This window comes from Malus sylvestris, chromosome 15, assembly GCF_916048215.2.
Source record: "Malus sylvestris chromosome 15, drMalSylv7.2, whole genome shotgun sequence".
Lineage (NCBI taxonomy): Eukaryota > Viridiplantae > Streptophyta > Magnoliopsida > Rosales > Rosaceae > Malus > Malus sylvestris.
This window is the reverse complement of record NC_062274.1, coordinates 20,723,978-20,737,421: the sequence shown is the minus strand read 5'-3', so window position 1 is coordinate 20,737,421 and position 13,444 is coordinate 20,723,978. Positions and strand designations below refer to the sequence as shown.

Genomic DNA, 13,444 nt, shown 5'->3' with positions numbered 1-13,444 from the left:
TGCCCACAATTCTTAGGAACACATGTTGTAGAGTATCGGTCCAATGTTGAAAGTCGTCCAACAATCCATTTCGTCACCACTGAGGCATAATCCCGACACGAATTCTTATATTTAAACCAGAATGTGACAATTCAAACATAGAAAGGTTTCCACAACTGCGCCGAATGGTACCAAATCCGGAAGTCATGACATCCAAATGATGTCGTGACTGACACCCTACTACAGTAACAAAAGATCCTAACTATGCTCTGAACAAACCACGCTCTGATACCAAATTGACAAGCCCGACCTTGATATTCTCCAAACCAAGGTAGGCACGTGCTGGCCGACACTCGAAGATGACGAAGCCATATTAGGATGCATGAGAACTAAAAACAATTAACCAACATAAATGAAACTTGTAAATTTAATTATAATGAATTTGCAATTGTGGAAGGTATTCAAAGCATACAACTAATCTGAGACACTAAAAAGGAATAATATAAAATTGAATGAATAAAAGGATGGGTCCTACACCGAGAGGACTCGAAGATGCCGATACGGGAGTGCCTTGATGCCGGGATTGTAAGCCTTGATTCTATGTCCTGAGGGGGCGTAAAACAAAACATTAGTGGACTAAGTTTATGTATAAGTAATACTAAAACAATTATTCAACAACGTACTATCCCCCAACAGAAGTCACCAACCTACGCCCAACCGAAGCCATTATAAATATCTTCCACCCGTAGGCACTATATCTCACGGTAGAAGCCAAAATATAAGTATTATTCGTCCGTAGGCAGCATCATTCGCCAGTAGGCAGCATCATTCACTAGTAGGCAGTATCATTCACCCATAAGCAGATTGTATGAATAACCACTAAGTAAGCACATAAAAACATGAACATAATATTTCTAATAATATATATCTATCTCAAATCGGAGCTCAGTAACTCAAACGTCATATCGTAAAACCATGTTCATAAGTATGTATATAATCATAAATATTTCAAAGCATGTAAATCCAATAAAGCATGATATTTGATAAAGCATGGTAGCCAATTCACTCATAATTGTTTCATAAAACGTAGTTATAAAATAATGTTTTTCATGTATGCATTTCTAATAGTAAAACATGCATTTTAGATGGGGTCCACTTACAGATACTTCGTTGCCGAAAAGCCGTGCAAACTAGAGAAGACGAAAACACGATAAACAATTGCACCTAAGCACATAAAGGTACTAATTAATAAAACTATACTAAAACGGTTTAATTTCAGGAAACGAACGTCATAAACGAATTCAGGACATCAAAAAACATAAAGGGGGACCTCGGGTACCTCCATAACCCGTCACGGGACGACGGCGCGCCACCATGTACAAATTTGGGTCGCTGGCCGAAAAATTCGCCGGTGCCGCCATCAGTACCTCTGGTGAAAGCGCGTGTGCTCCACATACTGGCTAAGACAAGCGCTCACGTGCACCCATGCACTGGCCAGGGTTCTGGGTTCGGGTTGGGCCGAGGGTTTTGTGCCGTAAGGTTGGGCTTGGGCAACTGGGTTTGGGCTTGAGTGTTTGGGTCCCATGGCCCAACGAGTTGGGCCGATCTAGTGTTTTCGAGTCGTGTTTGACCCATTTTCGGGCCAAGTTGGCCGTTTCGAGGAAAAATGAAGCCAAAGCCTTTCCAGCTTCGTTCAACCCTAAAACCTATAATGTAATATACCAAAATAAAGTCCAAGGAACATGGAAGAGATTCGTACCAGTGAGAGGTTAAGAGGTGGTCGGAGTTGGTCGGAAAACGGTATGAAACCCACGGGTTCTCGTCGAAATCTGGGAAAAGCTCATCCGAAGTGTTTTCTGTCACAAAAGTTCGCAAAACCAACTTATAGTCTTTAAAACCTACCAGGACATTAAAAAGGAAGAAGGGTAAATGGTTTTTTTTTCAAGCCTTACCTAGTCGGAAAAGGTTGGACTCGCCGAAGTTTGCCATTGCACTATCTCGGTGCTTGCCATGGAAGAAGGAAAAGAGGAAGAGGTACAGTGTGAGGGAGAGAAGGTTATGGTAGTGCTCGTGGCTAGCCAACGTTGGTGGTGGTGGTGCTCACCGCTTCAGTGAGGGTGGTTCTAGTGTTTGCTAACTCTGCCTTCCAAAGAGGGAGAGATGAGAACGAGAGTGAGAAGAAGAGAAATAAGAGAGGTGAGAGAAGAACATAGAGTTGTTCGAGAGTTGTCACGGGGATGAGGAAAGAAAGAGGATGAAGTGCTTGGGCTGGGGAACAAAAACCAAAGGGTGGGCCCCATGTGGCTCACCACTTAAGACCAAAAGTAACCCATTCAAAATATCTAGCCCAATCCCAATGAAATTACCAAAATACCCTTCTATTCCTAAATCCGTAATATTAATTGGGACGGATTGTTACACTTCGCCTAGGAGCTAAGCAGTTGGCCACGTCCCGATTAGTCCCTAGGCGTTTGAAAATAAAGAAAGTGTGTCTAGACCCACTTAGGCGTCCGCCTAACCCACCTAAACCTGCTTAGGCACCCACCTAAGTCGCGACTCTGACTTAGATAGAAAATTGATAACCTTTATGTTGTATTTTAACTTTTCAATAAAATATAATAAACTTGTTAAATACTTGGATGAACATTCATTATATATTTGTTACTCATGTTTTTTATATGTTCTAATACTTTATAATTTATATGTCACTTTATTTTGTAATTTATGTATTCCAATATAATTATGTGTGTTTTTTAAGTATAAATAGACACTTATTTATACAATATATAATTAATTATTTAAATCCGCTTAGCCGCCTAAGAATTAGGCCTTAACCCGCCGCGCGACTAGCCTGACGTCTTTTGTAACCTTGTTTTGTCTATTGAAGCCTTGTTCCCTACGTCCTTCGTCCTCTGCATTTATAAAAAAATTTAGCAAATTTTATTTCCTAGATTCTCCAAAATTTTCACTTTTCTGATCTCTCTGAGAAAAATTAGATTTCGAATTTCCAAAAGGCATTGGAAACCGCTTATAGCGGGAGGATCACATCATCGACTTGGACGATGAGGAATAGCAATCGGAGGACAAAGACCAATACGACAATGCAGAGGACAACTACAAGCCACCTTAAACCGCTGCTTTGAAGCCCAAATCCAAAACCTAAGACTCCTGTTCGTGGCAGGAATTCCCGTCGGGGATGTTTCCTGGCTGACGAGCACACAGCCTGGATGTAATGAGTCAAGCAGCCCGAAATTCCGTTGTTCTTAGTTTTGAATGTACCTCGCTGTTTTCCTCTTAGTGGGAGGACAAATGGACTAAAAAGTATGGAGGAGATTTGAAAGTGAATCACGATCGTATCTTCAACCAACTTTCTCTTAAATCATATCCTGGCTCGGGCGAGCTTGCAAATTGGAAGGAGATGATTCATGAGAAAAACCGGTCACTTCTGATAGGTACTTCTTTTTCCATCTGATTCTGTTTCTCCTCTGATGTCCATCTTCCCTTACTTTTGTTTGATTTTGCAGCTCCAGTGGATATTGAATCTGAAGCCATTGAATCAGAGAATGATTCCGCTGATGCTGCAGTCCTTCATGGTGCTGCCGCAGAGGCTGAGAGACGAGAAGCCGGGGAGGGGACGGACATCTCAGAATCCATTGGGGGTTCAGGGGCTGAAGGAACACCCAAGGCAATCACTAAAGCCCTCAAGCGAAAGAAAGTGGTCATGGCTAAAGATCCTGATCCTGCACCTCTTCCGACAACCACAAGACCAATTCTCACTCGAAAGAGTAAGCGAGCAAAGATTACTATTCCTCCTAAATCAGGAGTCTCATCTGCTCCAGTTCCTGAAGCAGGCAGAAAGAAGCAACAATCGTCAAGTGAGCTTCTTTTTTTCTATATCAAACTGCTACCTTTCTCCTTTATCTAATTGTCCCCTTTATCGATCAGCAGGACCTCAAGCATCTAAAAGGCCAATCCTTGCTTCTAAAGAGGAACCACTACGGGCTGCTATGCTTAAAAAGGCTGAAGAATTGCGAAACACCGCCCTTCGAGAACTCGAGGTATGGCTGATATTATTGTATACTTTCTTACTTTCATACAACCCTGAATTTGATTACTCTGATCAGGCTGCGAGAAACGAAATGCTTTCTTCGCCCGAGGCTTCTCCACAACCTGCCCGAGAGAAAAATCTTTCCCCCTCCCAGACTAATCCTGCTGAGGTACTTTCTCTCATTCCTTTCTACTTCTTGGCTAACTCTCCAATTTATGGATCTAATGGCTAAGGTCTTTTCTTTCCTTATTTTGTTTTCCTAGGCTGGCGCATCTACTTCCTTGCCTAGTCATGGACCTCCTCTGAGATCTATGACTTCTTCTACTGCTCTGGATGCGACTCCTTCTTCTCAATTTGATCCGTCCACATGAGTTATGCTACATTTCGTGGATAAGGATGATCCCTTGGTAAGTTATTATTTCCTCATTGAAATTCTGCACATTGCTACCCAATTAACTCATTTTTATGTTTCCTGCAGCCATCTTCAATATATGATCCACCTCCCTCACTAGTGGTCTCGGATAAGGAACCCATAATTCCTGAGATCCCTGTAGCTTCCGATGCAGCAATTTCGCAGGCGTTTGCTCGCCCGATAGTTGATGAACCTTCTTCTCCTCCCCAAGATCAGACTCAGGTACTGGAATATTTTCTTCTTGCTTCTTCCTCTGGTGACCTTTTTGCTGACAATTACTGCTTTCTTTGGATATATCCAGGATGCAGGCACAGGTTCAGGCGCAGCTCTTTCCCCTCCTGCTGGCGGTGAAGAATCTTCACCCGAACCAAGAGTTAGTACATTCTCTGGTGAAACTCCGGGGCTGAGTCAGGTAAATTTCTTCTCTCCAGAACCACTTTTTGCTTCAACCTATATTCAGATTATCTTGACCGAGTCTTTTGGTTTTTGTAGCAAGCTTCAAAAGAAACTTCCCCTCCTCCATTGGCTCATAAATCAAAGCGCCCCCATCCTCATTCATCTTCTAGAGGTATTGGTACTTCCCCATCTGGAGTTGAGCAGACTAAACAGGCAGAGATTGCCCCCTCAATAGGCATTGTCTCATCGGAGGGAACTATCACGCCGGGCCCTCCTCCTTACCTATCCTCTGATCCTGCCAAGTTGCCCAAACTCTTGGAAGCACTCTGGCGACTTGAGACGCAGTTGAAATCTTCAACGCAGCCTCCATGTCCTCAGAGCAACAGCGAATCATTCAGGGATGGGCAAAGAAAGAATTCACCGCGTCATTTAGTCTCAAGGCACTTTGTGATCTTGAAAAGGTCATAACTGAATTTTCCAAAACCGGTCGTTTGTCCAAGCCTCAGCACGATTCTTTTCTCTCTTTCTTTGAGAACCTGAGGGCTCTCAGGGAACAATACCAGAGAGCGGATAGACAGGCTAACCGGGCAAAATGCTTTATGGAAAAAGAATCAAACTCTTCTACCCAAGTTAACCGACTGATGGAAGAAAGCATGCAGACTAAAGAAAGGGTTAAAGTGGTTTCCTCTGAAATCCAGAAGCTGGAAGAGCAACTGGTTGCCCTTAAGGAAGAACAAGCCACTCTTCTGGACACCCTTGAACACCAAATCGAAGGGGTAGAGAAAGCAACCTCGGAGTTAGAGCAAGCCAAGTCCCAACTTGTAAACCACCATTCTGTCTTGGCCGAACCCGATAGGATTTTTACCATCATGCGAACATATCATTCTAGAATAATCACTCTATGTGAAGATGTAAAGTTTTTAGAATAGAATGATTTGTAACTCCTTTTGTATTAGAATGAACATGTAATTTACTTCTTGCTCTACCATATCTGAATTGGCTTTGGGCAATTCTTTGCCCCCTCTGTCTACGCACTTTTCTCCTCCATCTTCCCTGTTGACAACCTTATAATCTGACCCTGGTCCTCTGGTCCCCTCATGGCACCTCTATTTAGCCGATACCCCCGGCTCCTTAAAAATGAGGTTGATCATATTGATAGGAGCCTCCGGAAAAGGGTTAGTATCCACCATCATACTGGTTTGGGGTGAGTTAAGCAATAGCTTCCTTTTCACTATAAGATCTTGTACCCAATCTCTAAACTGGACACAATTAACTATAGAATGGTTGAAGGTATAATGCAGCTTGCAATACTTTTTCCTTCTGAGTTCCTCGGGCTTGGGCATCTTTTTGGCACTGTCGGGCAAAATTACTTTTGCCCGCACCAATTCTTCATAGATCTCCGGTGCCTTGGTTAAATCGAACGAATAACTCTGATACTTTAGAGGTTTCATGGGGACGAAACCACCATCATTAATCACGATCTTCTGATCTTTGACGGGTTGGACTAACCCTTTGATCGTCAATGGTTTGAAGGGTGTGGTCATCTCAGCAGCACATACATCTATATTTTCTTCCTCATGACCATCCTCGTGTTCGGGCCTGGTTTTTCCCACCTCCACATGGTGAATAGTAGCCTTGCTTTTTTAGAAAGGAGGGACTTTGGAAGTGTGCTTCACTTGCTGTTCCTCTTGCAACAACCTCTCGTACTTCGTGGCGGCAATCACGAGTTCTTGCAGCTCATTAAACTGTGCATCATAAAACCTTTTTCTCAAAGGTAATTTTAAAGCCCTTTGAGCAATGGATATGAGCTGTGCTTGATTGACGGGGAATTGGCATTTCATCTTTGTCCTCCTGAACCTCATCATGAAGTCTTCCGTGGACTCATGATCGTATTGTTTTACCTCCACTAGATCATTGATGGTCAATTCTGGCTCTATTCTGTAGAACTGTTCATGGAAAGCCATCTCCATTTGCCCCCAGTTGGCAATAGAGTTTGAGGGTAATAGAGAATACCATTGAGACGCCAGTCCTGCCAATGAATTTCCAAACAACCTCAATTTGTAGTTTGGATTGTCTTCATACGCCATACAGTGATTAGAGAATTTGAAAATATGGTCTCTGGAAGACACACTGCTGTCTTCACCTGTGAAGGTAGGGAATGCGGGCATCTTGAAGTTGAGAGGGAATGGATTTAGCTCGTCGATATATTCAGGATACGGCTTCTGGTAAGTAATCCTGAATATTGGGCGAGCCTGCGGCTGGGCATTTTGAGTCACCGTTCTTCTTAACTCAGCCAATTCCTCCCTTAGTTGCTGAGTGGCTAAATTATCATTATGACCGAGGATAGTTGATTCGATCTTCGGGCTCCGGTCATTGCCCGCATTTGCTTCTCTCCTTGGCTCGAGCTTCCTCCAGTTAGATCCTCCACTTCTATTGACCATTGGAGGTGGCCTATAGGGTGGAGGTTTATCTGAAGTAGTAGTGGTAGCAGTAGTGGTAATCTCCTTTCCACTAGTTTCTCCCATCATACCTGGCATTCCGTACCTCATCCTTTCTTGTTCGTTCTGCCCCTTATTATTAAATGATAATAATGGGAAACTGGGAAATTCTTTCTCCGGAATCGGTTCCATCACTGGTTGACTTTCTTCAGGAATTACCTTTTTCTTTCCCCTGTCTCCTGCTTCTTCTAGTAGTGGGAATAAGGGAATGATTGGCTCATTTCTCGTGATAACCTGGCTCATTCCACTTCCTTGAGCACCCTTTGGAGTAGAGAACTCCAAATCAAGCCTTCTCTGTAGATTCCCTGTGAGCATACAGAGTCTGCTTACTTCTCCCTTTGTTTCCAGGGAGATCATTTCCATGCTCTTTAACACTTGGATCATTATAGCTTGTAGCTCTTCATTGCTTCCCTTTCCTTGTGATCTTTCAGATGCAGTCGGGCTATCTGAAACCATCTGTCCGGATGGGGAAGAAGGATTTTCTGATTGTTCTGCCATTTGGAGAAGACATTCCTTTGGATTCTTTTTACCAAGTTTATGGTTCTTCTTTTTGGACATGCAAGATCTGGAAGTCTAGATCCCACCGGGCGTGCCAAAACTATGTTCGTGGCAGGAATTCCCGTCGGGGATGTTTCCTGGCTGACGAGCACACAGCTCCCCTGGAGGTTCGACGCCGGTTGAGGGCTGCTGTCGGGCTTCTGCTTTCCTGTCGTGCTTTGTCGGGCAAGTCTCGTTGGGAAAGACTCTTCGGGCAAGGCTGAAAGAGAAGGACAGCGTTAACTTTGAGAGGTGCCTTTGTGGGGCCTTAGATGTAGGCCTTGAGGCTCACAATCAAGGTTAACATTTTAGTGCTCAGGCGTGCCACTGCCATCTTCAGCATGGCAGATGTCGAATGGATGTCAAGTTTTAGTTGTGAATATGCATATGCCCGAGAAACCGTGTTAGATATAACAGATGCCTTTGTAGGGCCTTAGGTGTAGGCCTTGAGGCTTCCTGTCAAACTAAACCAGTACTTGAACATATTATATTTGGTCTTTATGGTTGTCGGAGTCTTATAACTATTATATTTCTGATTATCCGAGTTTGAGAGGTAGAGCGAACCCAAATAGGTGCCTTTGTGGGGCCTTAGGTGTAGGCCTTGAGGCTTCCCATTAGAGTCTGTTCTTATACTCAAACCATCTAGACCGCAGAATAGAATGAATCCAAATAAGTGCCTTTGTGGGGCCTTAGGTGTAGGCCTTGAGGCTTCCTATCAGAATCCATTCCATACTTAAGCGTTCTATGATAATCATGATATAATAGAAATAAAACCAAGAGGTAGGTCGATTACTTGCGCCCCAAGTAACTTCGGACTTCTCGTTTATCAAGGATTGTCGTGGATGGGTTAAGTCCACATAAAGTTCTTTTTTATGCCTTGAGGCCAAGGACTTTTAAACTAATCAGATTTACATGCCTGAGGGCTTAGGACTTGGATCTGATTTAAACACTGAAGATATATTCAAATCGGATCCAAGTACTGAGAAAGCTTTGTCATCGTGATTTTGCTAGAAACAACTTGCATATAACTGGAAATATACAACATATTGCTAGACTTTAAAGAAAGAGAAGACAAAGACAGAGCAAAGCAGGTCAGGCAAGATTAAACCTTATCAATTAAGGCCGATCGTCTTGCAGGTCCCTATCTTTGTAGTTCTGTCAAAGGTCTGAAAGCTTAGAGGGGGATAGGGGAAAGGAGAATACAAAAGGTGAATCGATACTACAACAAGTTCGAACAAGGTAGCAGAGCTATTACAAAGGTTGGGAGAAAAGATTATCCCGCGGGGGATGAAGGTTTGGGCTGACTACAGCTTCGTTTTGAAAGGCAAATCTGGCTTTTTGAGCAGAGTTTGTGCTTTTGTTTGTTTGATTGAGTGTCTTTATTCCTGTCTTCTCTTCCTCCTTTTATAGACGACTCGGTTTGGCTCCTGTAGCGATAGCTTTGCCCGAATGCGGTCTGAGGGTGATGACTCATTTGCTTTATTACATGTAATGCCCTCATAAAGTACTTTATGGACTGTGCAGTCTGATCAGTCTACACCACTTGGTCCTTGGGTAGGTAGGCAAGTGGCCCTTATGAATTGTATCAAGTCAGAAAAGGCCCTTTCCTGCTTCTCTAAGTTTCGGCCGGGCCTTGATCTTCTATTCCTCCAAGCCTCCTTTTGGGCCGACTCCATCCTTGGGCCAAAAAATTAAGTTTTAATCCAAACAACTCAACTGTCGACGATGTCGACACCAAAATCAAAGCCCTTCAACTCAAGTACGTCTCTCCTTCCTCTTCCTCCTTCGCTGCCCCCCCCACCGCGCAAGGCTGGAACGCCATCAAGCTCTACCTCCATGTTGGTGGAAACAATCCCAATGCCAAGTGGATCGTCTCCAAGAAGACCGCAATTTCTTGCTGCTGCGCCCTGATCTGCAAAAAATTATTTGTCATGATGACGTTAACATGATGTCATATTGCCTCAAGCGTAGAGACTGGCGAGAATGGCCCGATTGCTGAGTCTGAGAAGGGAAGGCCGACCGAATAGCCCCACTTATTGAAGAACCTAATTGCAAAGGCAATTGGGAAGGGTGATGTTGCTTTTAGGTTGGGCCAAATTGTCATCTTAGAAGCAGCCTCCAAGTAGACCAATTTGCCAATGTGTAGCCCGAAACTTAAGTTTTTCCTTTCTTTTCTTCTAACAAACGATAAGATAAGCAAATACTGAATTTATCCAAACTATGATAAGAGGGATTTGAACTTGAGTGCAATAGTGAAACACACTTTTCTAGCTAACTTGATTATACCCAAATTTAACCTTAAAACTTAACTTTGGTGAATTCCAATTTGCCAAAATGACTCATGAAGTGATGAGTAGAGCCATTGACGAGCTGAGGCAACCAAATATCATTATGTTTAAGCATGGTTCTGTAACTTTTCTCAAGCTTAAAGAAGGTTTGACTTACTCTTATACAAACTGATCTTGAGTGAGCTTAGAAACTTCATGCTCGATACCCAACATATTAGAAAAAAAGATAGTCACTTTAAGATATTTAGACTGAGCCAACCAAACATATTATATGCTACATTACCAACCAAACATATTATATGCTACATCACCTTAAGGTAGTCACAAAAATGTCTTTATCTTTTCTCACACCTATAGTTCCCTAGAAACAAAAGAAGATTGGGTGACAATATCATCTACATTTTAAAAAATTAAATGAAATGAAATTTATAAACATAGTGAATCTAAACTTAATGGCAAGTAGTGGAATTTCGTTAAATTTTTCTCGTCAACTCACTGCATCTCGGGTTCAAGCTCTCTCTCTTTCATATATAATTAATAGTGTAAATATTGGTTTTATTAGAAGAAAAAAAATTATCAATAAGCAATATCTCATCACTATAGTAAGCACAACCAATCCACTATGCACAGATCAAGGGGATTTATGCGGGAACCCAACAACATAATTGGGAAGAGTAAGAGTCAATGTGTCAAGAACATAATCCGGTACACTAATTGTAATACTACAATTGGTTGAATATTTGAAAAAAAAATTAATATTTCCAACCATTTATATTATAATACTTGTGCAGTGGCTAAATTCTCAGCACACTAAAAAATTTATCGGGAGTGGATGACAAGGGTTGGAACGAACTTGGCCGCTGGACAACAGAAACCTACGCACGCATGTAGATTTGACACTAAGACTTTTTGGGAATAATAATAGATTTGAGACTTGTAAGTGAGATGTAGTAGGAAAAAAACTAGTTTACTGTTTTAGGTTTGACAATTGAGAAACCACGGGCTGTCCAATCTAAACACATGCATCTAACTTTCGCAGCCCCGGAGTCAAACCCCACTTGATTTAACATGTATATATGCAAAAAAAAAAAAAAAAAAAAAAAACGTTAGACTAGGATACTCTCCGGATCCTCTTTGTAAGGTTCTAAAAATCAATCAATCGTGTTTGTTCATCGTATATCGTGCGATCAATTTTTGTTATGTACTATTTATATTTAATTTTAAATTAAAATTTTAAAATAATTTTAACCGTACGATGTACGATAAACAGATACGATTAATTAATCATTTGAATCCCCAAAGAGTATCTGAAGCCTATTCCAAAAAAGACTCAACAAGCTAAGAGGCTAAAGCCAATATAAGAAACTGGCTTATGAACCATTTTTGCTTAACTAATCATATTATTAAGGAATGTATTTGAATTCAGTGGAGTAATCAGCAGTCCAAGGTTGGTCCTTTTAAGAAAACTAACACAAAAACTAATAGGTCATCAACAAGTACACGATAGCACAGATTGTCATGACGAGCTAAACGCATGCATATGAAGCTTTAACATAGAGAGGTCATTCACTCCTGAATCTCAGAGAGAGAGAGAGACGGGACATGCGTTGTGGTAGCTAGGTGATAACCAACAACGTTAATAGCGTCAAAATCTCTCAATCACACTCCTCATCAAGGTATAAAATATCGATGATATTGGAAATATCGGTAATTTAAAAACACAAAAATTTCGATGGAAATATCGGGATATTATTGATATCGGTAAAAATTGAATAAAAACCACGGAAATTATAAGAAAAACTTGGAAATTTTTATTGAAACTTTGCAGGATGTTTATTTAGTCAATTATCTATTAGTTTATCACAAAAAAATGGAAGGAAATGATTGCATGATAGATATAACTGATTTAAGTTGTTTATATAGCGAGCTGACAAACATTGTGAGGATAGAAAATATGTAGTAATTAATTAAAGAAGTTTAAACACATCATAATCATTTATATATAATGAATTAGTACAATATTTTACACTTTATACATTACATGGTAAGATACATGAATGATTTAGCAAGGTTTAAAATATCGATGATATCAGAAATATCGGTAGTCTAAAAACACGAAAATTTCATTAGAAATATCAGAATATTATGGATATTTTAGACCATTCTACTCACTCAAACTCGATATTGTCGTCCAAGTAAACCGACTCATTACACGTTGTATATTGTACAAGGGCATCATGAGACATGTGCATGTACTGTGGTCCACTATTTTGAGCATAAACATACTCAGGATAGGGAGAGATTATGTCATGTCATTCATTACAATGTATTGTTTCTTTATTAGATAGATATTATTGCACCTTTTGATCATTTTGTAAATAATTTATTGAATAGTGAGTCACTGAAAATAAATTTTAGTTGCATGAAAAAATTGTTCTTAATTGGAGTTTACTTAATTAGTATTGAAATTGAATCAATTAGTCAACTATTAACACAACAAATTTTGTGAATCTGACGCTTCTTGTATAAATTTCTAAAAAGTATGTGAAAACAGGGAAGAGATCCCCTCAGGATCTCTCCTACCAAAGCACACCAATCAATTAATCTGTACCTTTGAAATTTGATCTAACGGCTACAAACAGGAGGTCCCTTTAAAAGTTATAATAATTTTAGCCATTAGATCAAATTTCAATAGTCTGAATTAATTGATTGGTGGACTTTGGTGGGAGAGATTCGAAGGGGATCTCTTCTGGTGAAAACATGTTTAGACCTCGTTTGGCAACTCGGATTGTACTGACTATTTTAGTCGGATATGATAAATAGTCATCGGATAGTACTAACTAAATTAGTAGGCCGTTTGGTGCAATATCGGACTAATGACCGTATTATATATACTGTGTTTGGTACTATACCGAACATGAAAAAAAAAAAAGAGAAAAAACAAAATTTTGATAATTCCTTGTTTGTTTGTTGAATTTTTCTCAAATTTATACCTATTGAAAACCACACAAATGTATATAATAGAAAATTAATGAACTCCAGAGTCCATACATTAAAATCGAAATGTTAACAAAGTCTGGCAACAACCTCACAAGGTAAATTATCTTCACCGCAGGAAACAAATGCCCAGGACCTGTCCCCTCCTCCCCCTTGCTCCGCGCCTCTCTTTCACACACACAAAAACAAATACAAAATCTAAAACAAATTGAGGATGAAGACAATCAATTGAAAAACATAACAATTCAATGTTGAATTTTTCAAGGTCTTAAATTTTCAGATTTGAAAT

The 13,444-nt window shown here is 40.6% G+C and overlaps 1 protein-coding gene and 1 pseudogene across 1 annotated transcript; both read left to right on the top strand.

Moving 5' to 3' along the window:
- The first annotated feature begins 531 nt into the window (after nucleotides 1-531).
- On the top strand, nucleotides 532-3,951 carry LOC126602786 (uncharacterized). The gene is made up of 4 exons (XM_050269655.1): nucleotides 532-564; nucleotides 1,259-1,513; nucleotides 3,278-3,431; nucleotides 3,504-3,951. Exons 1-4 carry the CDS (start codon nucleotides 532-534, stop codon nucleotides 3,902-3,904), a joined length of 843 nt encoding a protein of 280 aa, XP_050125612.1. The 3' UTR covers nucleotides 3,905-3,951.
- A 176-nt stretch (nucleotides 3,952-4,127) lies between these two features.
- Nucleotides 4,128-5,070, top strand: LOC126601596 (uncharacterized; annotated as a pseudogene).
- Nucleotides 5,071-13,444: the final 8,374 nt, after the last annotated feature.

Bases quoted from the DNA above. Each gene is read 5' to 3' on its own strand.
- LOC126602786 (XM_050269655.1), top strand. From the start codon at position 532: ATGCCGATACGGGAGTGCCTTGATGCCGGGATT. The intron at 565-1,258 runs GTAAGCCTTGAT...GTTTAATTTCAG, and splicing joins AGTGCCTTGATGCCGGGATT to GAAACGAACGTCATAAACGA. The intron at 3,432-3,503 runs GTACTTCTTTTT...TTGATTTTGCAG, and splicing joins AAACCGGTCACTTCTGATAG to CTCCAGTGGATATTGAATCT.